Source organism: Dipodomys spectabilis, unplaced genomic scaffold (genome assembly GCF_019054845.1).
Source record: "Dipodomys spectabilis isolate Male_0828 unplaced genomic scaffold, ASM1905484v1 ptg000076l, whole genome shotgun sequence".
Taxonomy (NCBI): domain Eukaryota; kingdom Metazoa; phylum Chordata; class Mammalia; order Rodentia; family Heteromyidae; genus Dipodomys; species Dipodomys spectabilis.
In genome coordinates, this window is record NW_024870753.1 from 3,273,771 (window position 1) to 3,299,601 (window position 25,831).

Genomic DNA, 25,831 nt, shown 5'->3' on the forward strand with positions numbered 1-25,831 from the left:
AATTCATGTTTTGTTTGCTTATTGAATAACTAAAAAAATTATCTGAAGGAAAATCAACAGACTAATATCAAAAACAAATATTCCCAACCAGGCATGGTGGTACATACATATAATCCCAGCACTCATAAGCCTGAGGCAGGAGGACCATGAGTTTGAGGCCAACCTACACAACACAGAGACACTATTTCAAAATACAAAACAGGACAGGTGCTGGTGGCTCACACCTGTAATTCTACCTACTCAGGAGGCTGAGTTCTGAGGATCAAGGTTCAAAGCCAGCCTGAGCAGGAAAGTCTGGTAAGACTCTGATCTCTAACTAATCACCCACAAATTGGAAGTGGGGCTATAGCTCAATGTGGTAGAGCCTTTAGTGAAAAAACTGAGGACAGCACCCCAAGCCCTGAATTCAAGCCCCACAACCACCACCAAAAATCAAAGATTCTTTATAAAGCTATTTTTATTATAATACCAAAAGAAAAACAAGTTCTGCCTGAGACAACTAGACCAAGCAGTACCCACCCCTGTTCCCCACCAACACACATGAGGAAAAAGCTGGGTGAATATATATACACATACACAAGGGGACAGACACAACAGGAACAGGAGATGATGACCACTTCACAAAGAGTGAAACTGAAGTGAAAACTAGGAGAGCCTCTTTGTCCATTACTTGTCTCAGTGAGGAACTAGTAGCCATTGCCAAGCACCTTAAAGAAGGCTACGCAGTCACAGAAGGGACTCAAGACTGACAACAGGCAGCCACGTCCTGCCTATCTCTGTACCTCCTCATCATATCCACCTGCATCCGATCTAACCAGAATCCTCCCCACACTGGGGATCTCCACTTCAGAGGCCTCAGAGTTAGGCTGGGCAGCACTTTCTGTGGCATCAGCCCTTGGGGGCGGTTCTGACTGCTCTGCCAGGTTTGATTCCTGGGGCATGGGCTTCTCGGGTTCAGCTTCCTTAAGCTGTGGCAACAAGATGGAGAAGAGTAAGGAAAAACAGGAGAAATAAAGATGATGGTTAAATGCAGCAGAAACACAGAATAATGGAAATGTGAGAAAGCTGCCACTGATGAGACCCTCTTCCATCTGCCCTCCCGATCAGTCTCACCTCACTCAAAGCTGCTTCCACCCCACTCTTCTCATAGGCTCTAGCTGTGTTTGCGATGGCCTGGGCAGTCTGCTCCTTCACAATCACTGCGTGCTCAGATGACAAGCAGCGAACCCCCGGAGGAGAGGCTGCTGGTGGCTCTAACAGAGAATCCACAAAGGCATTAGCATCTAATAATAAATAACATCTACAACACTAGTAAGTGAGCAAAATGAACACACAATAAGATAAAAATCCTTCTAACACAACTTTTATAAAACCTGTGCAAATTTGCCCTAGAATTAGTGATTACAAGAAATGACTAGATTGGAAGTGGCACTGTGGCTCAAGTGGTAGAGAGAATGCCTTGAGCTGAAGAGCTAAGGGACAGCGCCCAGGCCCAGAGTTCAAGCCCATGACCGACAAAAAAAAAAAAAAAAGAAATGGCTAGAGAGCAATTAAGATCTGTACAATTTATTGTACTCTCAATTTCTCTGTACCATAAAAGCTTCCTACAAACAATTGTCTGTTAGCAAGCTCTCCATTGGAGAAAGGTTTCCATTAACTCTACTTTTTAATTCTACCACTGTCTCTCCTACTAAGCACAAGTACACACACACATTACAGGTAACCTCTGTGACGTTATTTCTGCTCACCGGAAATCACATTCCAAAGTCAGACTGTGCAACACTAACTATAAACAAAATGGTGACGCTGCCATCAGCTACTCGGCTGAAGGCAGGCTGGCAGGAAGTGCAGTGTACATGTACTAGTTCACTGACATTATGCCCTTCATGGCTACCTTGTGACGTAGAGAAATCCTGGGATGATGGGCTGCTGGAGGATTCCATTTGAGGGATTTTACATGACTGTTCTTCCTCCCACTCCTCAACTTCCTGCTCAAACCGCCAGTTATCTTCTTGAATGTAATGCTTGAGCTCCACAGACAGGGCATCCAACTCTCCCAGCATCTGCTCTGGTTCACTTGGGGCTGCCTCCGAGGAAAAACAGTTAAATGGAGCAGCATCCAGAAAAAGGGTCTTAGGAAGTAAAAGGGCCTTCCAACACAGGAGGAATACAGGCTATTTTATCTTTTGTCTTGTTCCTAACTGAAAATAAATGAATCAGTCAGTCCACTCATCCATTTATATAAGCATATGAATAATCCATCAGGAATTCTGACAATGTCAGGCACAGCATATCAGTAATGCTCTAGCATGTTTGTAGACAGGTGCACATTCAATAACTGTTGGATGAATGAACGAATGATGATTTAATTGTGGTCCATCACTGGATGTACCAAACATTTCTTAGAAATCTGGAAAATCAATACACTCAATATAAATTTCAGGCCAAATAATTATGCCAATTTAACCACTGCATCTATTATTGGTAAGAATTTCCATCTACCTCAAAAGATTAGATATAAATTTCAAGACATTTATACTTTTTCACAATGCTATTAGAAAGCAACTACTACACAATGGTCAGATGGGCCATGAAACCTGGCTCATAAAAAACCATGATAAAAAATGGCACACATGTCAGGGATACATATGTTCACTTTCAAGCTGTCACAAGCCTTGTCACTAAACAAATAAGCTCCCACTCAATATTTCTGTTATATAAAAGTGAACAATGAGCTGGGCGCCAGTGGCTCACACCTGTAGTCCTAGCTACTCAGGAGGCTGAGATCTGAGGATCACGGTTCAAAGCCAGCCTGGGCAGGAAAGTCCATGAGACTCTTATCTCCAATAAAAACCACTAGAAAACTGGAAGTGGCACTGTGGCTCAAGCGGTAGAGCGCTCACCTTGAGCTGAAGAGCACAGACAGCACCCAAGCCCAGAGTTCAAGCCCCACGACTGACCAAAAAAAAAAAAAAAAAAAGTGAGCAATGTGAGGCCTAATATAGTAGCTCAAGCTTGTAACCTTAACTACATATGAAGTAGACACCAGGAAGACTAAAGTTCAAGGACAGACTGGACAAAAAAGTTTTGAAACTATATCAACCAATCAAAAGCTGGCCATAGGCCATGAATATCATCCATCCCTGGTATTCAGGAAGTATAAGTAGAAAGACAGAGGTAAAGACCAGCCCAGATTCAAAAGTGAGAACTTATTTGAAAATAGCAAAGCAAAAAGGGTAAAGTGTGACTGAAGTTGCAGAGCACATGTCTGTCAAGTGCAAGGCCCTGAGTTCAAATTGTAACACAGAAAAAGAAAAAAGAAAAAACTATATATACAGGCAATAGTAAGACTCTGATATAGCACCAACAGCTTGTACAATGACTCCCGCAGCAACTGTTTGAACTTTAAGGTGCAGATGCATAACTTTTTGCTTTTCTTTTTAAAATAGAGTCTTGATTTGTAGGCCAGACTGGTCTTTAACTTATGATCCACCTGTGCCAGGCTCCAGAATGCTGGGACTATAAAAGTGAACCATGATGCCCAGCTAAATATACAACTTTAAATGTCAGTGATTAGCAAATTACTCCCCATTCTTTTCGTTGGTCATGGGGCTTGAACTCAGGGCCTGGGTGCTTTCCCTGAGCTTTTTTTTTTGCCCCGGTCTAGTGCTCTACCCCTTTGAACCACAGCTCCACTTCCAGTTTTCTGGTACTTGAAGATAACAGTCTCATGGGCTTCCTTCCTGGGTTGACTTTGAATGATGATCCTCAGATCTCAGCTTCTTGAATAGCTTGGATTACAGGTGTGACCCAATAGTGCTCATCTTAAGATTCTGTTTGACTGCCCTCACACCACCAACTATCCTGGCAAGTCAGGATGATAAGGTGCTTTCTGGACAAATGCCCTGCATGCTTTCTATAAAGCACAGAAAAGTTTGAACATTAAGAGAAGCCTTTGATTATCTTAACATAAAATGCTGGTTAGAAGACCTCTCACAGAGATATAAAAGAAAGAAAGAGAATATAAACTGCAACAGCACAGAATTTTAGGAGTCCAAAATGGATCTGAAACTTAGGCCTGACATTTATTTCTTAGTTGTGACTCCAGACAGCTATAGATCCTCTTAAATTTGGTAACTCAACTGGAAAGTGAGGACAGTAAGAATTTCTACTCTGCCCACCTCTCTTTCAGAGTTAAGTTATTGGAGAAACAAAGTTTTTTTAAAGCATGTATTAAGACACAAAGTAAAGTGGCTGGGAAGGTGCCTCAGTGGTAGAGTGCTTGCCTTGCATGCATGAGGCCCTGGGTTCGATTCCTCAGCACCACATAAGCAGAAAAAAAAAAGATACAAAGTAACAACATAAAGAAAATTATTAGTGCTTTATTATTATGAAAGAATGAGATTATTCAGGAAAATTCACTTTTATAATTTAGCTATTCTGAGGCGAAGGAATGTAGCTCAGTGGTATAGCATGCTTTAGTAGCATGTGCAAAGTCTGGGTTTGGTCCCCAGCACTGACAAAACATTAAAAAATTTAAAAATTTAGCTCTTCTGTATGTGGAAGGTCATCACTAAAAAGGAAGTCTAAACACAATTTTTCAATGCAAGGCTGGCTAAATAACCTAAATATAAATAATTATATATAGCAATCATATAACATATTAGTTATATGATAATCTAATTATGTAATAATATTGTAATAATGCAATGGAAATGCATAGCTATTTAAAACTATAAGAAAGGTCCTATTTATAAAAATCGGAGATCACTAAATACTTGACCTATGATTAAAGTGCAGATGTGAATGGAAAAGTATATTTTCCCTCTAAATGAGGGAAAAAAACAGAGAAAGGGAAAGGTAAGTAAAATCTACACACACAGATCATTTTTGAACACTACATAGGAAACCTAACGGCATACACTTCTTGGGCAGTCAGATTAGTGATAAAGGTTCTAAGTAGGAAAGCTTTTTATTCCCTTTTATACTACTAATATTTTAAAATTCCTTAATACATAATAATTGCAGTTTGAATTACAAAGGACGTATGAGTCTGCTCCTCCCTGGGCAGTATACATTTTTCCCTAATCCCTGGGTTTTGTTAAGGTATTTTTACCTGCATTGAAGTGGGGTAGCTTGTCATTGATATACATCAAACAGTAAGCACTAACATTTCTCAGGCCTCCATAAGAATCTCTTTCAAGTTCTTCCCAGGAAGACTCAGTGACAGAGATATCATTGTACTTGAGCCAGATTTGCCGAGGCTGGTTATAAATATAGGCCCAGTAGTGTCCAGCATTTGCTTGTCCTTCATGAACAAGAACTGCATGTAAGCGGTAAGGCACCTGCCAACCAGAAAAAACATTTCCTCAGACAAAGCAAAGGCATAAGATAAAGCCTAGGTTATGAAAATTCAAAAAGATTTCCAAAGTATTCATGTATTCAATATAGGTTCACATTAAGCATCTTGCTAGTTAAAGATGAACTAACAAAAACACATCCACAGAGTAAGTCAATTGTATCTTAGTTCCAGAATCTTTAGGAGACAGTTAAGATAGGCCTTCTGAAGGTTTTCTAAACTCTTATCAGTACCTTGACATGCTTCCACTAGAGACTCCCATGGTACATCCCTGCTACCTAGAAGAGTCCTGTTCCTTCCCTTCTTGGAGGAAGCTATCCTCTGGCAGCTATGTTCACACAAGGTCTCTGCAAGGCCATGTACAGAATGCTACTATGAACAAAATCATGTGTAGACAGTAAGAATTTGTCCTGTCTGACTCCCTTTTGGTCTTATAAGTTATTAGAAAAAGAAAGCCTGAAAGCACACTGCAAGGTTATTTCAGGACTGGACCACTTAAATAGATAAAAATCCTTGGGTTAGTTTTCCCCATTGCAAACTTAGTTGTCACTTTGTGAGAAATTTTCATTAATATTTGACAACCAATTTTTCAACTTTTTGATAAAATGACACATGATAATGATACAATGTATTTGCAAAACAAATTTGTTTTAAGCTCTCCTATAGGCAAAGGATGCATTGCTTTCTTTACCATACATAGTAAGGAAACAATATAGTTTCAACTTAAATTTATTCTTATGTATCAGTGTGACCCCCATCTGGTTTCTAAGAAAACTATTTTCTTCCATCTACCATTAGCACAAGTCTTGACTTTCCCATTAATTTTCATTCTACCTGACAAAGAAGAGGATCGCGGTACATCTCCTCAATAGTCTGGTTGGTGTTTGCAATACAATTCTTTAAATCTGTTTTGGGGGGGGGGATGGAAAGAGTATCATGTTAAAATGTCCATTTCAAATCACACCATCTGCATCAACTAAGCCAGTAGAATTCATGTTTCTAATGATTTCAACTTCTCACTGTGGACCATGGAAGTCTATAAGAGTCTTAGCTCCAATTAAACACCAGAAAACCAGAAGTACAGCTGTTACTCAAAGTGATAGAGTGCTAGCTTTAGGTAAAAGAGCTCAGGGACAGTGCCCAGGCCCTGAGTTCAAGCCTCTCAACCAACCAACCAACAAACAAACAAAATAAAATAGTGCTTTAGGTTATGCAAGCTTTGATTAAAAATATTTTGTAATTATAATAAAAAATAATTTTATTATATATAAAAAAGAAGCCATCTTATTTTAGGAAATAAAGTTCACCATACTGGCAGAAAGAAATATAGGGCTAAATTTCTCAGATTAAGAAATTTGAAGCAATCTAGAATTTAATTTTTTTAATTAAAAAAAGCACAGAAGGAAAGGAATACTCTGAGCAATATGATAGTGAGGCCAAATGAATTTTAAGATATGAAAGCTAATTCAATATTACAATGCGTGTACCACTCAGACATTCTGTCTCATTAAGTGTCAACAAAATATGCTTTACATGGACAATAATTAAAAGAAGAAATCCAGGACTTCTGTTTGGGCAATCAAAGTGTGAATTCAGAAGCATGCTACAGAACAGAAATCTGATGTAGGAAAATCTGAGCTCAGGTTGTAGCTCAGTAGTAGAACATGTGCTTAGGAGGAGGAAACAGGGATGGAAGAAGGGAGGAAGGAAAGGAAGACGGATCTCAGCAAAGGTAATCCCAAGTGTCTAAGCTTCTACAGGAATTTTGAGGCAGTAGCCTAGGAAGGATCTTCCATAGGTATACAATGGGGGCATGCATGAGTCTTACTGGGCATGAAGAATGCAAAATCAACGACTAGCTAAATTTTCAACAGCTTGTAGGATAACGACTAGCTAAAATTCAACAGCTTGTAAGATAATAGCAGGAAGCCTACCCAAGATACCAAGCATCCAAACATTTAAACAAACAGAAAGTCAGGTTAAGAGTGCCAACCTTGTATGTCTTGTTCAATCTCACTCCTCCACCTCTGAAGACAGGTCTTAACGAAGTTCATCTCTTCATCAGTGACTGTTCGAGGAGCAGGGAGCACAGGCATTCCCAGGGAAGACCTTGGAGGGGTAGTCATTACCTCAGACTGGTGTAGACAGTCTTCAGGAGAAGAAAAGGAACTTTCAATATTCTGAGAAGGGCCTTCTGCACTTGTACTAAAGGAAGACCAAAAAAATAATGCTCAGCTGATATTTTCCACAAGACAGTTCAGTCAAAAATTGGAAAAAAACAAACTGCTTTATAAAAAGAAACACACACACACACACACACACACACACACACACACACACACACACACACACACACACGAGAGCTATTATTTGGTGAGTAGTAACTCTAAACATATATTAAGCTAAAGTTTTAGTCATATAAATCATCTCACTTAAAAAATTTGGCTATGCAGCTGATGTTATTATCTTAATCTGAGCCCTTAAGAGGCAGAGGGAGGGGGACTGTGAGTTTGAGGCTGCCCTAGACTATCTATCTCAAAAAACAAAAGTGGGTGTGGAAGACAGAACAGTTACTAAGCAACTCACCAGGAGGTGATGGAAAGAGATTCAAGCTCAGATCTTCCTGAGTTTATGGTTCATGTTGTATAATCATTAATCACAATGTTTTTTTTTTTTTTGGTCAATCATGGGGCTTGAACTCTGGGCCTGGGTGCTGTCCCTCAGCTTTTCAGCTCAAGGCTAGTACTCTACCACTTGAGCCACAATGCCATTTCTGGCCTTTTCTGTTTATGTGGTGTTGAGGAATCGAACCCAGGGCCTCATGCATGCGAGACAAGCTCTCTACCACTAAGCTACCTTCCCAGCCCCTCACAATGGTTTCTCATGAAGAAAAAAAAAAGAACCAGCAGGAACTTGGAAAAAGCATGTGACTGGAAAAATTTGGGATCATCTACAGTTTTGAGAAATCCAACTGCCTGAAGTGAGGCTATCTATTCAGGAACAAAACACATGGAGAAAAAAAAACCAAACAGCTGAGCATCTAGCTCACAGGCACATGCAATTTAGATGACCCCTTGCAAGTCTCAGAGGGCATAGCTCTAAGACAAGTAATCCCAGATCAACTACATGTGAACTGGAGGGACTAGCCTCAGGAAGGAAATAAAAAATCTCACCTACAAAATGGAAATCTATCTTCTTTCCATTAATGCTGTCAAATAACAAAGACTGAAGAATTCAAAGTAGGGGCTGGGAAGGTGACTCAGTGGTAGAGCGCTTGCCTTGCATGCCTGAGGCCCTGGATTTGATTCCCCAGCACCACATAAGCAAAAAGAAAAAAGCCGGAAGTGGAGCTATGGCTCAAGTGATAGAGCGCTAGCCTTGAGCTGAAGAGCTGCGGGACAGCGCCCAGGCCCAGAGTTCAGGCCCCACGAACAGACCGCCCCCCCCCCCAAAAAAAAAAGAAAAAAGAATTCAAAGTAAATGTTAAGTACTAATTAACTGTTCAAACTGAAGTAACATATAAACAAACCAGCAATTATATTTGTTTCAAATTATACTTTGTTTCAAGCCAAAAATGTAAAACATCAACTTCCTTTTGCTTTGCCTTAAAAGAAATCTCATTGTTCACTCTGTCATGCACAAAACGGAAGGAAATGGAGGGAAGCCTTTTTTCTAAAAGAGCTAGATGGGAAAATAAACCCAGCATCAGCAAGAAAGCAGGTATCTCAGTCTCAGGATACACACACACACACACACTTAATCCAACGAATACAAATATTGATATGAAAAATTGGGGAGAATGATGTTTTTTTGTTGTTGTCGGTCATGGGGCTTGAACTCTGGGCCTGGGCACTGTCCCTGAGTTCTTCAACTCAAGGTTAGCTAGCACTTTACCACTTGAGCCACAGCGCCACTTCCAGTTTTCTAGTGGTTAATTGGAGATAAGAGTCTCGCAGACTTTCCTGCCTGGGCTGGCTTTGAACCATGATCCTCAGATCTGTCTCCTGAGTAGCTAGGATTACAGGCATGAGCCAATGGTGCCTGGCTGATAGGGTTCTTTTTAACATAAAACTCTTTACCTTCATGGATATTGATGGATAGTAGTACTTTAATTAGCTATTACATACATGAATACTTTTATGAATGTAGATACAAAAAATTTTTAGTACAAGCCAGGCACTGGTGGCTCACGCCTGTAATCCTAGCTACTCAGGAGGCTGAGATCTGAGGATTGCAGTTCAAAGCCAGCCCGGGCAGGAGAGACTGTGAGACTCCTATCTCCAATAAAACCACCAGAAAACCGGAAGTGGCGCTGTAGCTCAAGTGGTAGAGCGCTCGCCTTGAGCTGAAGAGCTGAGGGACAGCGCCCAGGCCCAGAGTTCAAGCCCCACGACCCACAAAAAAATAAATAAAAATAAATAAATAAATTTTAGTACAATACTGAACTCAACAATATGTGGTCAAGTTGGGTTTGTCCCAGGAATGCAAGGATGGTTCAACACATGTGAAAGAATAGACATTTAAAAAAAATCTACTTTCATTACCTTTCCTTGGATGTCAGATCAGAAACTGGGTAGTGCATTGAAGGAAGTGGCAAAGTCACGTGTGTGTCACTCTGAGACAGACAGCTTTCTGAGGCAGGCTTTGTACTGGCAAATTCAATAACATATTTCAACATGTCTGGGAGTGGGAACCGAGCAGGGCCTGAGCCATACTTCACATACCTAAGAAGCAAAGACAATGGTGCTCTACTGCTCAGGTCTGTGTGCATTTGAAGACTTGACAAAAAGATCTATCATGTAGTAGAGTCAAAAAGTTTATTCATAAAGGCATACAGTGAGTAGTTAATAGGATTCTTATTCCAGTGCCAAACAAAAATCAAACTTATTTGCAATATTATAACATTATCTTAGAGAAGAAATGGTGAATGGCTTTATTCTTAAACAATAAAAGTAGTGCAGGTAAATTTGCTAAGAAAATTCAATATAAAAATGTACTATAAACCAAGAAAGTCACTCCACCCATCTCAGTTCTACTCGCTAATAGACTCAACTAACAGGTTCTGGTAGATTTTCCCAGCAATGTCTCACACATGTACAAGCAAATATGTGTAACCTTTCAAGTATATTAAAAAATAAAGTTACCAGAATTTTAAAGTTATTTGTTAAAAAATATTAATCTAAGGAAAATACTCCCAGACTCTATTTTAAAATCTGAACAAGCTAGCTTGTCTTGCTTGTTCCTGCTGGGTATATTTGATTGTATAAAAATAACTAAAAGTTTCTAGCAGTATAAAGTAAAACACTAATGAATTTAGGGTTCTATAAAATAATTCTTGGGTTGGTCTTCACCTTTGTCTCTACTCAGAATAACAGGTCACAATACAAACTAGAGAAGACCTTCCTGGGGGAGAGGAAGATGCAAGGGATGTAGGGGGCAGGGGCCACCTGGAGCCTGAGAGGGAATTGTGGCCTCTCAAGGACAATTAATAAACGAGCTCATAATGGAGTAGAGCTGGGATTGATGTAGCAGGAAATCTAAAGAGGAAAAAGAACTGATAATTAAGGAGATTTCCTTTGTAAATGTTCTACCTAGACTAGGAAGAAATCACACTGACTCCTACTAAGGATATTAGCCCATATCCACAGAACTTGCAAATGCAAAACAAGCAAAAAAAGCAAAGATTCTGCTATAAGAAAGGAAGTCCCATATGTCAAAAATACCAGCCCCTGGAGGGAGGCTGGGAAGGGAGGTGAAAGGTAAACAAAGGAGGAGGCTGCAATGCTTGGTAAGAAATGTACGCATTATTCTGCCCATGTAATTGTAACCCCTCTGTACAGTATTGTTCACAAGTAAAATAAAATTAAATTAAAAAAAAATATAGTCTACAAAATGAAGACTAGATAGAGGAGAGATGGGTGAAATTGTTGAAAGGGTGATGTTGAGCAAGAAGCACTGTATTAAGTAACTGACTTGGTGCAATTGTGTTCAGTATACTACGTTTTGTAAGGAAATAAGATAAACATAGTCATGAAAAACAGTGTGAAGTTCCTCAAAAATTGCAAATAAAATTACTGTATGATCCAATAATACACTGGGAATATATCTAAAGGAAGTAAAATTATGACCAAGACAAAACATTTTTGGAAAGGCATTGTATTTATAAACTGCCTCTTAAATTACAACTCCTTCGTACAACTACTTGAAGATAAAAAAAATAAAAATATAGGGGGTAACAATGCTCGATAGCAATGTAGTCCTTACCTTACTCGTGTAACTGTAACCCCTCTGTACAGTATCTTTACAATAAAAAATATTTAAAAGTTAAAAAAAAAAAAAAAATACCAGCCCCTTTAATCAATTAGCATCACCTTAAGCACTGCTCTTCTAAGACCTACAGTGGAACATCACAATAGTCATCTCTTTTGTGTTTGTGAAGAAGACAGTAGGGGAGTAGAAAAAGTAAGAAAGATATGTATAATCAGAACTTGTGTTACTTACTGGTAATCATAATAAGTAATGGTATGACTTTGGGAAACTTCAGTCCCTGGGGACTATTATTTACCTATGGATAAAGCTACTTTAAACCTAGGAAAAAAATCATTTTTTTTTTATATAAAATATTATAGGTGGTAAATTGTGACTTATTTCTTTTAAGTGCATCTGGGTCTGGAACTCAGGGCCTTTTGCTCTCATTTGGCTTGCTGGCTTGCAGAGGGTACTCTACCATTTGAACCATATCTCCAGTTCACCATTTTGCTGGTTAACTGGAAATGGAGTCTCCTAGACTTTCCTACCTGGGTTGGCTTTGAAACCATGTCTTAGCCTCATGAGTAGCTAGAATTTCAGACCTAAACCACCACATCCAACTATGAATTAATGTTTACATATAATCAAATTAACAATATGCTACTCTTTATTTTCTCTATTTCTTTTTTTTCTTTTCTCTTGGTCACGGGGCTTGAACTCTGGACCTGGGCGCTGTCCCTCAGCATTTCAGCTCAAGGCTAGCATTTTACCACTTGAGCTACAGCGCCACTTCCGGTTTTCTGAGTGTTTTATTGGAGATAAGAGTCTCATGGACTTTCTTGTCTGGGCTGGCTTTGAACCTCGATCCTCAGATCCCCTCCCGAGTAGCTAGGATTACAGGCGTGAGCCACCAGCGCCCGGCTATTTTCTATATTTCTAAATGCAAAAGTATTCACAAACGTACCTTTCCAATTTTTGTTGAAGAACTTTTATTTCTTCCTTCAACTTTCGGACACATTCTCTCTTACTTCGAATAAGCTCCTTGCTCCTGTACATGTACCTAAACAAATGTTAATCCCACATATTTATTCTTCAAAACATGATACAAGTCTTACAAGTAGGGATGCAAAGAGACTTCAAGCAAATAAAGAGAATCTGTGAAAAGCAGTTAATATCATACTTAATTGTGAAAGACTGATACATTCCTCTTAAAATCACGAACAAGGCATGGATATACTCATTCACTTTTATTCACTGTTTCACTGAAGGTATTGTCAATTTAATAAGGCAAGAAAAAGGAACAAAGGAAGAAGTAAAGCTCCTCTCTCTCCTTTTTGTGTGATCCTAGGGATGGAATTCAGGGCCTCAAGGCTTGTGCAGCAAGAAAGAGCTCTATCACTTGAGCCATACTCAAGAGCTGCCTTTTAGTTGATGACACTATCTGTTTAGAAAATTTTAGCCCAGTGATCCAATGTCAATTTGGAAAGAGATATGTTCTTGTGCATATAAAGAACAAATAGAAAATAAAATTCAAAGACATTATAAAAACATCAAAACCATGATATATATATATATATATATATATATATATATATATTTAATGGCATATTCACTAGACTTTTCATCAAAAATTAATTATTGTTCTGAGAAATTAACAAAGATTTAAATAAGTGGATAGGCACCATGTTCCCAGATTCAAAGACTCTTTACCGAAAGATTCAAATATTTTTTTTAAAAGCCAATGATTTTTCTTGTAGCTCTAGAAAATAGTTGGCCTATAACTGTAGGCCAGTCCAATTTCCTTAGGTTATATTCCTAAGATCACAAAGCAGGCACAGGGAATCTCTGGGTGATAGAAATGTTTTCTATCATAACTGTGGTGGTGGTTATTTGACTGTTTACATTTGTCAAAACTCATTAGCAATATGCCTAATAATAGTGACTTTAATAGGGTTAAAATTCTATACAGTACGTCTCTCTGGGTTCCCACCACCACTACCCCAGGAATACAGATAGAATTCACAATAAAAACTATACACCAGCCGCTCTACATATAGCCTTGGCCCCATCCAGAGAAGCAAAGCATCCACCTAAAGCCTAGTTATTCAAGTTGTAATCCAGGGTTCAGAAGGGTCATTAACATGACTCTGGGAACTTCTTAGAAATACAGCCTCTGGAATTCCAACCCAGAACCACAGACTCCAAATAGCCTATTATTCAGATCACCAGATGATTGCTACACAGGACATATTGGGTGTAAGCTTATTTCTACTGCTGCATTACATCAGGAAGACAATGGACCAAGGACTCACCTGTCCATATAAATAATTTGAGGAAATTCCAGTTTATTATGAATTTTCTCTGGCTGCCCAAGAGATTGATTGAACTCAAATCTAGAGAGTTCAAAGGTCAACACTGGAGGTAGCTTTGTAAACCAACGCTATGTCCAGGATATAAATGAAGGAAAAAAGAAAAAGAAAGATTTGAGTAATATAAGACCTACAATTAAAATATCCCTCTCCAAACTATAGTCTTTTTGGTAATAACGTTCAAATCAAATTTACAACATCTTTATCCCATACAGCAAATACACACTTAGAATCAGTTTATTAGAGAATATGATTAGACTTTACTCAAGACTCTAAATTTATGAGTCAGTCAACATTTTATTTAACTATTGTCCTTACTCTCAATATGTGAATGGACCAAGCATCTACACAACTCATTCACTAAATGAGTTATCGGTGTTCAAGAGGTTCAAATATTGAAGAAAACAGAGAGTCTAATCAAAGAACTGGAAATAATGATCTAAAGGGCACTATTAAGGGTTTAACTATCTCCAGAAATTATCTAAAAAGACCAACACTGTATATAAATTATGCACTGTTTATTTATACTTTATTAACCATAATTGGAATCCCCTTTTCATCTATAAGGAAACAAAAATAATCTCATGAATTTTTAATCCCTCAAATTTCTGACCAAAAAAATCCCTGCTCTCCAATGTAGCTATGTCTCATAAGAAAGCCAGTCAAGTGGACTGTCCTACAATTGCAGGTTAACTGTTACTCAGTTTCAAGAAAGAAAATACTGACCTATCAAAGAAAAAATAGTTTATTAATTGTCAAGGATCCTAGGTAAGAAAAAGCTATACCAGGAAAGGCATTTTGGTTCAATTTACCTGTATGCCACAGGTTCCCTTGAACAGCTTTTATTACCAAAGATACAACAAATAGTGCTCCATTCAGATACCCAGTTGGCGCAGCATGGTGAATCCGGACAGCCTATTTGACTTCTTCAGAGTCAAATCTAAATAAACAACTATATTTGTTTCTGTTTTGTTTTAACAGAGTTTCCATCTTTGACTACTGAGATCTGAGTAGCTAGTGCCCATTTCTTCTATCATAAGAAAATCCACTGGGTTGTACAGTGATATGCCTCCTCGTAGGAATTATTTCTTCCCTTGAAAAGTTGAGGAGGCAGAAGCTCTTCTCATATTCCAAGACATAATGGACTTTCAAAAGGCTCCAGTTCAGCTACCTATTTGTATTGTTGTTAGGTTGGTTAATTTGTTTTCCTTTAGAAGAAGCAATCCAAGAAGTCCTGTACCTATTGAGAAGTGCTAATCACCCAGTCACATCCCTAGCCCCAGACTCCCCATTTTAATTCAACAGAATAATACTTCTTTCTCCTATTATAATCCTTCAACAGACTTCCTGAGCATCACAATTTTGCCTCAAAATATATGATCAAAGCACTGTAGGGCAGGCAATTATACTAACAAATGCTAGTCACAAATTCTTGCCCTATGGTAATTTTGAGACAAAAACCCTTCCTTTCCCTTTAACTCCCCCCGCACTTTGTTTCCAACCCAACAAAAACAAAAACAAAACCCCACATAAATAAAAAAAATTTTTAAAGTGTAAAAGCAAAGGCAGAATTTACAATTGAGAACAGTATATACTATAATAGGGAAAATATTCTAAATGGCATACCATAGGAGTTAATCACTGTACTTTTACCCTCCGAAAATATGGAGGCAGTGGGTTCTCCCTACTCAGGTACAGGTAGGCTTCAACAGAAAGAGAGAAACTTGATCATACTTACAACATCAGAAGTAGCATATAACCTTTACATGATCAACTCAATTTCATAGTTTCAGTCAAGAATTTAGTTATCAAAGCACCAAGACACACTAACTGTAAATACTGTGAGACTTAAGACAAACTCAAGTTCCATTCAGTGTAGTTACTTAGCATGTGCCTATAGTTCATTCCTAGCAAACTGGCTTTGTTATTGGCAGAGCAAGTAAAAATATCCACCTTACCTCTTGTCCATACTTCACTGAGTGATCCGAAGGAAGAAGCTCAAAATCACCCTCCACCATGGCCCCTTCCAAACATTCATCTAAGTTGCGATAACCATTTACCTGGAGGGGATACTGGCCGAAGGTCTCATTGTTGCAAAAGGGCTTTCCTAGGCAAAGAGAGAGACAACTTCAAGAAATAACTTTAAGAAATAACATCCACATTGAAAATATCTATCACCTACTTTCAGACTCCAAGAAGACAGTATCTTCTAAAATTCAGGAGTCTCCTGAAAACTAGTTAGTAATGAACACAGGCCTGGATGAGGGCCTCAAATGCACCAGTGGATACAGGCACAGGGAGGTAACAGGTGCAGACACGGCAACAACAGAACCAGCTGCGCACCTCTGATCAAAGACCTGCCTGACATCTGCAAAATGGTCTTGCCAAGAGAAGCTTTACCTAAACTAAACCCAACTTTACTCTAGTTACCAATTTGAAAGAGCAGTTGAGAATTATATTAAAATGTTAAATACGCATCATGGGAATGTGAACATCAAAATGTCAGACTCTGGGGTAGACCAGACAAGCCAGTCTCGAAAATGTGTGTCAAAGAAAAAAGGATGGAGTCCATGGAGCCTATAGGTCTGTTGAAAAGACCTAAAAGATGAATCAGTCACAAATACATCACAACTGGATCATGAAAACTAACTAATTAGAAAGTTTTATTTTTTTTTGTACACTAAGGATTTAAAAACTAACTAGATATTTGATATTAAAAATGCTATTTTTAGGGCTGGGAAGGTGGCTCAGTGGTAGAGCGCTTGCCTTGCATGCATGAGGCCCTGGATTCGATTCCTTAGCACCACATAAGCAAAAAGAAAAAAAGCCAGAAGTGGCGCTGTTGCTCAAGTGGTAGAGTGCTAGCCTTGAGCTGAAGAGCTGAGGGACAGCATCCAGGCCCAGAGTTCAGGCCACGACCGGACTCAAAAAAAAAAAAAATGCTATTTTTAATCTGGGTGCCAATGGCTCACACCAATATTGCTACCTACTCAGGAGGCTGAGATGTGAGGATTACAGATATAAGCCAGCCTGCACAGGGAAGTCAATAAGATTCTTATCTCCAATTAACCAACAAAGTGGAGGTAGATCAGTGGAGGTGTGGCTCAAATGAGAGTGCCAGCCTTAACTGAAAAAGAAAGGGACAGCATGAGGTTCTGAGTTAAAGCTCCAGTACCCATGTAAACACAAATCATGAACATGTCTTTCCTAACTCAAAGCCAGACAGGGGAGGAAAGTCCATAAGACTCTTTTCTCCAATAAGCCATCAAAAAAACCACAAGTAGAGCTGTGGCTCAAGTGAGTAGAGCACCAACATTGAGCGAAAAAGCTAAGAGACAGCAACAACACCCTGAGTTCCAGCCCTAGTACTAGCACACACAAAAAAAGTCCTATTTTTTTTTGAGTAGTAATGTTAGGTTATGTTACAAAAAGATCATCAGGGGCTGGAGTATAGCTCAGTGGTAGAATATATGGGCCACCAAACATAAAACTATGGATTCAATCCATGATACCAAATATAAATAGATAATAAATAAAAGACTATCAGAGTAAGAGTAGGCATGGGTTAGATAAGGACTAGATGACTGTGGATCGACATTGGGGTCATGGTAGATGGTGATCCTGTATTTGCTCTATTTGTTCAGAATTCTCCAGTTAATGGGAATGTGGCTTAGTAGTACAGTGCTTGCCTAGAATGCAGGAAGCATTCCTCAGTACCACATACACAGAAAAAGTTGGAAGTGGCACAGTGGCTCAAGTGGTAAAGCACTAGCCTTGAGCACAGACAGGCTTATGGACAGAGGCTGGTCCCTGAGTTCAAGCCCCAGGACTGACAAAAACATAAATAAAAATAAATGAAGTAAAAATTGTGAGGAAGGTATTTAAGGACTTATGCCAAATTTTACCTGACGATATTAAAAATGCTGCTGGGCCAGGTAGCAGTGCCTCAGGCCTGTAATCCTACCTACTCAGGAGGCTGAGATCTGAGGATCACAGTTCAAAGCCAGCCTGGGCAGGAAAGTCTGTGAGACTCTTAACTCCAGTTAACCAACAGAAAACCGGAAGTGGTGCTGTGGCTCAAGTGGTAGAGCACTAGCCTTGAGCTGAAGAGCTCAGGGACAGTGCCCAGGCCCAGAGTTCAAGCCCTACAACTGACAAAAAAAAAAAAAAAGGCTGCTGGCTTTTATGAAAGGTGGTTGAACGTGTCAATTTGTGTCAAATGAATATAATAGTTGAAAAACTGTCCCTCTTTGCTCCATCAGTAATAATAGTTAAAGTAATGAATGAAACCTTATATAGAGCTCATGTACTCAATCTAATAACTGTTAGATTAGGAATAATTCATTAAGCAATGTAGAGACTTGTCTGCATGTTTCTTTAGGATGTTAGGTATTTATGAAATTTTTAAAAATCAGGTATTTTTATACTTGCTTTTTTCAATCTGTTCTTCAGATCTAATCATAATAAATTGATAGTTTGATATTTAGGAACATAAAAAATAAATATAAAAATTGTGTTCAGCACACAGCTTGAACAAAGCTCTAGAACAGAAAAACATTTTTGGCAGTTTGACTCAATAAACTCTTTTAAAATTAGGGTTTGCATCAGAAAAGGCAACAGAGAAAACTAAGTCATATCATGTATATCTGACATGAATGCTACATTTGGCTGTGCAGATGTTAGACAACTTTACATACCAACTTTACATACAGGTTGTGCCCACTTTATAGAGGAAGAAACTGAAGATCTAGAAATTCCCATACTTCGACCACAACCACACAGATCCTAAGAGGCAGTCCCTGTGTGCTGGATTCTCCAATTATTTATCTCACTGCCTCTCTGGAAGGACAGAAGGATGCAAATATAGCTGCAGAGCCAGAATTTACCTTCACGAACCCCTTCTGTCAGGAAAGTCCCGTAGAATAGCTGCACCATAGGATTTTCAGATTTGTTCCTGGGATTACTGCTATTACCAAAAGAAAAAAAAGGGGGAGACAATGATGTATCATCTGGATCAAATATGTGCTACAGACAAAACCTAAGCAAACATAAAAACAGTACATTCTCATCAAGCACAGAGTCAGATACAGTCTACAGTAGGACAAACAAATCAGCTCAAAATATTCTGAGTGGCAACAATAAAAATGCAGTAAAAGGTTTCATTCTATAAGCTCCCTTAAACTGTGTAAACTGCTCTTTGCAAAGCCATTTTAGGATATTATTTTGTGAACTCAAGAGTTAAACTATTTAAAGAAATTTCTCAGGATCTTATTACGTGCGGGTGGCAGGCATTCCTGGCTCTTCTTTTCTGCAGTGACTGAAATGAATAGTACCCATCCTCAGCACATTCAAGCAGACCTCATGAGTGACCTTGATGAAATGCAGGGGCATGCATTCACATATGCAAGATTTCATCCTTGACTGATCTACCTGTTTTCAAATATAATTTACAGCAGTGGCTAGGATTTTAATGAATTAATAGCTAGGGTCCTGGGGATTAGTAAAAAGGTTGAGGTTTAAAGAATGTATATTCACACAAAGGAGGGGAAAGCTAAAGCAGTGGGAATACACAATGATAGCTCAATGGTCACCCGTAGGTCTGATTAAAACCAGTAATGCTTTCTCCCATACCGTATTCTCAGAGGTCACCATGAGTCAGAAGGATGCAGAAACAAACCCTCAACACTCACTTAACATTAACAGCTAGCTGGAACGCGTCCTCCAGCCAGTCCAGGAGCTTGTGTGTGAACTCACTCACATCTTGCTACAAGAGAGGCACAAATTGTATAAGTTAGATACAATGTTGTTTGTAGGAAAGTGAAAGTTTGTCCTAAATCCCAATAATGAATTAAGAGTCTACTGGTATGAAAGCATTCCTTTTGCAGGACCAAACATGATGAAGATAGAGGAAAAACTGGGACCAAGCTACCGCAGACAAAACACAAGGTGTACTTTGGCAACCTGATTAAGTTCTAAGAAGAAAACTAGAACTACCACTCCAAATTTCCCAAACAGGTGCTACAAACAGATTGTGATCCTCCAGAAAAATGAGCGATCTGAATGAAGAGAGAGAACATTCATAAAATGTTTCAAGAGTGCTGGATCCAGGAAGAACTGACCCAACAGCAAGGAATGGTTTTGTGTGTCAACAGGAGGCCAAAGGAGCAAAGTATTAATGGCTAAAAGAGAAAGTGCTCAGAAAAGCTGCTGAACTCAGGTTTCCATGGTCTGAAAAGTAGGATCTCTACAAAGAAACACACTTTTCTGGGTGACCCCCTGCTATGGTGGACTAAAACATTTTTTCAATCTCCCTTCTACTTCAATGGTCTCTAAGTGTAACATTTCCTCCTCTCTTCAAAACACCAGCTCTACATAGCTCACTCTCTCCCTTCTCCTTCTGTCATGCACATGTGTACTCTCTCCTCTTTCTGTCCACTGTAAAAGCAAAATACAGGGCAAAAACTGGTATCCACAGACCTGTTTAGTCATGTTCTCAGCTTGTTTCAATATTGAAATAACATCACAGTAATGCTTCCTTCCAACTCATACCTGCTGTTCCTCTGATGACCGGAATGCTCCCTTTAACAGGTCCAGGGCTGCAGAAGGGTCTACAAATTTTCGATTTGATCCCATCATCAAAGCAAATAAATACTGAAGCTCTTGCATAAAAACAATATTTCTCTTTTCCTGTAGAAAACATGACTATATGACTCTTATAACATCTTAATTGGAAAACTAGACCATATAAAGAGAAAAGTTGTCGGTAATCACTAATTCTTATGTGTCCAAATCAAGGTCAGGGTGAGGCCACAAATTACACACAGGGACTCTGGTAAGGACTGACTGTGTAGAGGTTTCTCTACCCTAAAGGGTAACTACAGAGAGGCCAAGAGAAAAGACAGAAAGGTCCATTTTTTGAAGCTGTCTCCATCCTATTAGAGGATACACTACATTAAAGTGAAATTTAGAGTTATATTGCTGGAAAGAGATTATATTCTGGCTTCCACACCAGGTCGTCTGCTCTGTACTGCTTGGCCTGAGCAGTCAATAGTAGAGAGTTGGATGCCAAACAAAGAACAGGTATTCTGAGTGCCCCACCCCACAGCAGCACACTGCTAAGCTGGCAAAGTAGCTCAACACACTCTGTTGGAACTGTTTTTCTACTTTTATTTCTAATTTTATATTTTTACAAATTTTTATTTCATGTCACTGAGGAAAAAGAACAATTAAAAAATGAAAACAAGGAGCCAGGCATTGGTGGCTCACGTCTATAATTCTAGCTACTCAAGAAGCTAAGATCTGAGAATCATGGTTCAAAGCCAGCCCTGGCAGCAAAGTCTGTGAGATTGTTTTTTTTTTTGTCCATCATGGGGCTTGAACTCCAGGCTTGGGCACTGTCCCTCAGCTCTTCAGCTCAAGGCAAGCACTCTACCTCTTGAGCCACAGCGCCACTTGCAGTTTTCTGAGTGGTTTATTGGAGATAAGTGTCTCACGGACTTTCCTGCTCAGGCTGGCTTTGAACCGCGATCCTCAGATCTCAGCCTCCTGAGTAGCTAGGGTTACAGGTGTTGAGACACTGGCGCCTAGCTCGTGAGATTCTTATCTCCAATTAACTACCAGAAAAAACCTTAAATGGCTTTGTGGCTCAAGTGGTAGACTGCTAGCCTTGAGCAAAAGAAGCTTAGGACAGTGCCCAGTCCCTGAATTCAAGCCCTAGGACCAGCAAAAAAGAAATGGTTATCATCTTTCGTCAACAAGCATCCACTTACTGTGTGACTTCGACAGTTTTCAAGTATATTCTGTGGTAGAGTATAGCTGAGAACAAGTCTTCGGAATTCAGGCAACTGAAAAAGAGACTGGAAAGAAGAAAGAAATTCATAAACTGTTTTTCCAAATAACTACAGCAAAAATAAAAAGAAACCTGAAGTATTTATTTTCTAAGTATATCACTGTCAACCTAACAAATCTACTTCTATTATTCATGAATGTTAGTCCTATTAGGTAAAAAGAAATAATCTAAAGCCTGTAAGAGGATTAAATAAATTACTACATTTCTACGATAGACGATTATGTTGCTATTAAAATAATACTGAAAGATACAGTAGTTCCTGCTGATAATCCCAGTAACTCTGGAGGCAGAGATTGGGAAGATTGCAGTTCAAGGCCAACTCAGCCAGTAGGCTGGGAATGGGGGCACATACCTATCATCCCATGAGAAGCATAAATAAAAGGATTGTGGTACAGGCCAAAATAAAACCAAAGAACTGGGTGCATGACTCAAGTGGCACAGCACTTGCTCAGCAAGTCTGCCAACAGGGTTAGGTATACCTGGACCCATGACACTGCCCATGCTAGTAGGGCCGGGTGAGCTACATGCTTCTGGCCCTCAGTTGTCCCTTCTCTCCTCCTCCCAGCTCATGGGTTTATACAGCACACTTTTATTCTGCTCTGCTGGAGACCCTCATAATACTCTCCAGAGTATATGGCTTCATATTCTCAGTAGCCTCCCATAACCTCGTCACTTCTGTTGAACGCTAATTTCCCCCAAGATGCCTTTATTTTTCAAAACCACAAAACTGCAAACTAATATGACCCACTATCAATATGGTTCTTTACCAAATGCTGGCCACTTCTCTGTATGATTTACATCCTCCTCCTCCTCTTCCTCATCTCCTTCCCCCAGTCACCAAAGTTCAAAGCATCAGTAGGACTCATCTTTTCCTTTCTTAGGCATTCACATCCAATAAACCCCATGGTCTTTCAATTCCACCAGTGGAGTTTTATATCTACTCCCCATCCCTACTACCGCCCCTCCATCTCGCCATTAAACCATCACTGCTCTTCCAGCTCACAGATGCCTTCATTGCTTGCTTAGACCACCGCTCACCTGATCTCCCTGTCTCCAGAACTCCCCATCCACCAACTCATTTGCCACAGGTTCTTCTGACAACTCCTTAATACATATGAAGTTAAGCTCACACAGAAGCTTACTGAGTACTTAACCTGCTAACAGTTCTCCTTCCAATTCCAAGTCCTGCCATATTCCAAGGTGACATCAGTCAACACCCATGAGGATATCTTAAGCCCCGTATTCAGAATATACCACAGATCCATGGGCAAGAGGCATGGCTCAAGAGGTGCAGCACCTTCTTATCAAGTGCAAGTCCCTGAGTTCCAACTCCAGTACAAGACAGACAGACAGAGCAGGGGTGAGCAAAAACAAGAATCCAAATACTTCTCTACTTCTATGGTCCAAGCCACCATCACATCAAGAAGATAAATGCAATGGCTTCTGCTCGACCTTCTGGAACTCCTCACCACATGTCTGGCCACTCAGGACTCCTCGATGTTCTAAGAACACATCAAGCCCATTCATACCTTAGGGCTGTTACTCTGGGTTTCTTCACTTGTAATACTTTTCTCCAATCTGATGTGTTCTCTCCTGGACCTTCCCTTAGCTAGACCTTCCTAGCATCCCTACTATATCTCCTTTAGCAATTCCAATCTTACCTGCTCTTTTCTTTTCCTTTTTTTTTGGGGGGGTGGGGTGGGGTGGTGGGGGGTTGGTCGTGGGGCTTGAACTCTGGGCCTGGGTGCTGTCCCTGAGCCCTTCAGCTCAAGGCAAGTACTCTACCACTTGAGCCACAGCGTCACTTCCAGTTTTCTGGTGGCTAATTAGAGGTAAGTTTCATGGGACTTTCCTGCATGGGCTGGCTTTGAACCGTGATCTTCAGATCTCAGCCTCCTGAGTAGCTAGGATTATAGGCATGAGCCACTAGCACCTGGCTGTTTTCTACTGGACCAATTACAGACTAATACAGCCTGTAAGTTTATTTAGCCAGTTAATCATCCAGTTAGTTTTTTAGTTAGTTTTGTCCACCTCACCTCAAAAAAAATTTGTAAAAACACATCTGTCTTTTTCACTCTATTTCAAAAGCCTGTAAGTCTTCTTCAACTCTCTCGCATATACACAGTTCACCAAATCCTGCAGGTTTGTTCTATTCAATACCTCAAGAATGCTTTACTTCCTGACCTAAAGGTCATACCTTTGGGCTGGGAAGGTGGCTCAGTGGTAGTGCGCTTGCCTTGCATGCATGAGGCCCTGGGTTCGATTCCTCAGCACCACATAAGCAAAAAGAAAAAAGCCGGAAGTGGCGCTGTGGCTCAAGTGGTAGAGTGCTAGCCTTAAGGTGAAGAGCTGAGAGACAGCGCCCAGGCCCAGAGTTCAGGCCCCACGACTGACAAAAAAAAATAAAAAAAATAAAATATATCATACCTAGCTGGATACTGGTGGTTCACACCTATAATCCTATCTACTCAAAAGGTTGGAGGGCTCAGTAAAATCAGCCCAGGCTGACTTTTTTAAGTCTGTGAGATTCTACCTTCAATTACCAGCCAAAAAAAGCTGGACTGGAGATGTGGCTCAAATGATAGAGCACTAGCTATGAGCAAAAAAGCCAAGCAAGAACACAGGGCCCTGAGGTTTAGCCCTAGTAAAGACCAAAACCAAAACATACCTGAATAACAGCACTGAACCAACATGTGTTGCCAACATTTTTCAGCCCAACTGGCCAACCATCGACTCTCCTCCAGTCATTGGGATTGGGGTTTTCTCCCCAGACTTCACAGCGTTTTCTCTTTGAGCGTTTAGTTTCTGCACAGGTTGCCTCATGCATCCTATATTGTGCCAACAACCACAAGTCAAAACAAAAAATAGTTTAAAAACAGTGTAGAGGATGTCAGCAATTTTTACAAGACTATATAAAATGCTGGCCCGGTAACCCTCTCATAGCATGCTCTTTACCAAGGCAACACTAGACCCGTTTAGTAAAGGCAGTAAATGATTAGCCTCTACCCCCTTCACCTGAGAGGACTCTCCTCTGGGACAGCTATAACCATATTAGGCAGCAAGATCACCTAAACCTCACAGGTCATATAGGTCACCTGAAGGCATACGTTTGGGGCAGCTATAACCATATAAGGAGCAAGATCTCCCAAACCTAGGAGGTTATAAAAGGCCACCTGATACAATAGCCTGTACTTCTCTCTGGTGAGAGGGGGGGGGTCTAGTTGGTCTCTTTATTGACAATAAACCTTTTCTTTGTTATTTGTACCTGGAAGTCTGTGTGTTTTTCTGGCAAAGTCTTATTTACTAGAAAACAAAATGCCTAGAAACTATTTACTGTGTAATCAATGGCTTTGGTAGTGGCTGAAAGATAAAATTTAAGTGGGGGTAGCAGATGAAGCTCAAGAGGTAGAGCCTGCCTAGCAAGAACAAGGCCTGAAACTAAATGCTAGTACCACCAAAAAGATTAGAATGTAAGTAAAAAGCAAAGTTTAAACAGAAACAATAACTGTTTCACAAGAGACTTTTACTATTGGGATTCTGATGAAATAGAATTGAGACTTCGGACTATGGCAAAATGCAACACTACCTCAAAAATAACCAGAACAAAAAAGGCTAGGGGCATGGCTCAAGTGGTAGAAGGTTGCCTAGCAAGCTCAAGGCCTTGAGTACAAACTCCCAAACCATAAAAAAACAAAAAAACAAAACAACAAAATACCGTAGACTGCAATAAGACCATTAGCTTTTTCAAAACTGACTCCAAAGAGTAAAGTAGGCTAGTGTGTACTGTTCCTCCTTAAATCTTATTCAGTGCTCCTAGTTATATAATCCTAGTACTAAGGCAGCAGGAGGATCACATGTTCAAGGCAAACCTGGGCTACATAGTAAGATCCTGTCTCAAAAAAAGAAAAGAGGAGCCGGGCGCTGGTGGCTCACGCCTGTAATCCTAGCTACTCAGGAGGCTGAGATCTGAGGATCGCGGTTCAAAGCCAGCCGGGCAGGAGAGAC

General features: G+C 39.8%; 1 protein-coding gene across 4 annotated transcripts in view; it reads right to left on the reverse strand.

The window, feature by feature from the left end:
- The window catches only part of Usp28 (ubiquitin specific peptidase 28), a 56,089-nt gene that overhangs the window by 8,715 nt on the left and 21,543 nt on the right, over positions 1-25,831 (reverse strand). Inside the window, exons 5-18 of one of the 4 annotated variants that reach the window (XM_042682788.1) lie at positions 24,495-24,654; positions 21,747-21,833; positions 20,527-20,664; positions 19,668-19,741; positions 18,864-18,943; positions 15,936-16,084; positions 13,921-14,048; positions 12,573-12,668; positions 9,904-10,083; positions 7,353-7,564; positions 6,194-6,264; positions 5,117-5,345; positions 1,895-2,089; positions 1,114-1,253 (exon numbers count right to left, since the gene is read on the reverse strand). In XM_042682788.1, the coding sequence (XP_042538722.1) occupies positions 1,114-1,253; positions 1,895-2,089; positions 5,117-5,345; positions 6,194-6,264; positions 7,353-7,564; positions 9,904-10,083; positions 12,573-12,668; positions 13,921-14,048; positions 15,936-16,084; positions 18,864-18,943; positions 19,668-19,741; positions 20,527-20,664; positions 21,747-21,833; positions 24,495-24,654 (1,939 nt within the window). Of the gene's footprint in view, positions 1-1,113; positions 1,254-1,894; positions 2,090-5,116; positions 5,346-6,193; positions 6,265-7,352; positions 7,565-9,903; positions 10,084-12,572; positions 12,669-13,920; positions 14,049-15,603; positions 15,678-15,935; positions 16,085-18,863; positions 18,944-19,667; positions 19,742-20,526; positions 20,665-21,746; positions 21,834-24,494; positions 24,655-25,831 lie in introns of those variants that run through there. The other 3 variants (XM_042682789.1, XM_042682790.1, XM_042682791.1) reach the window with 3 other exon arrangements.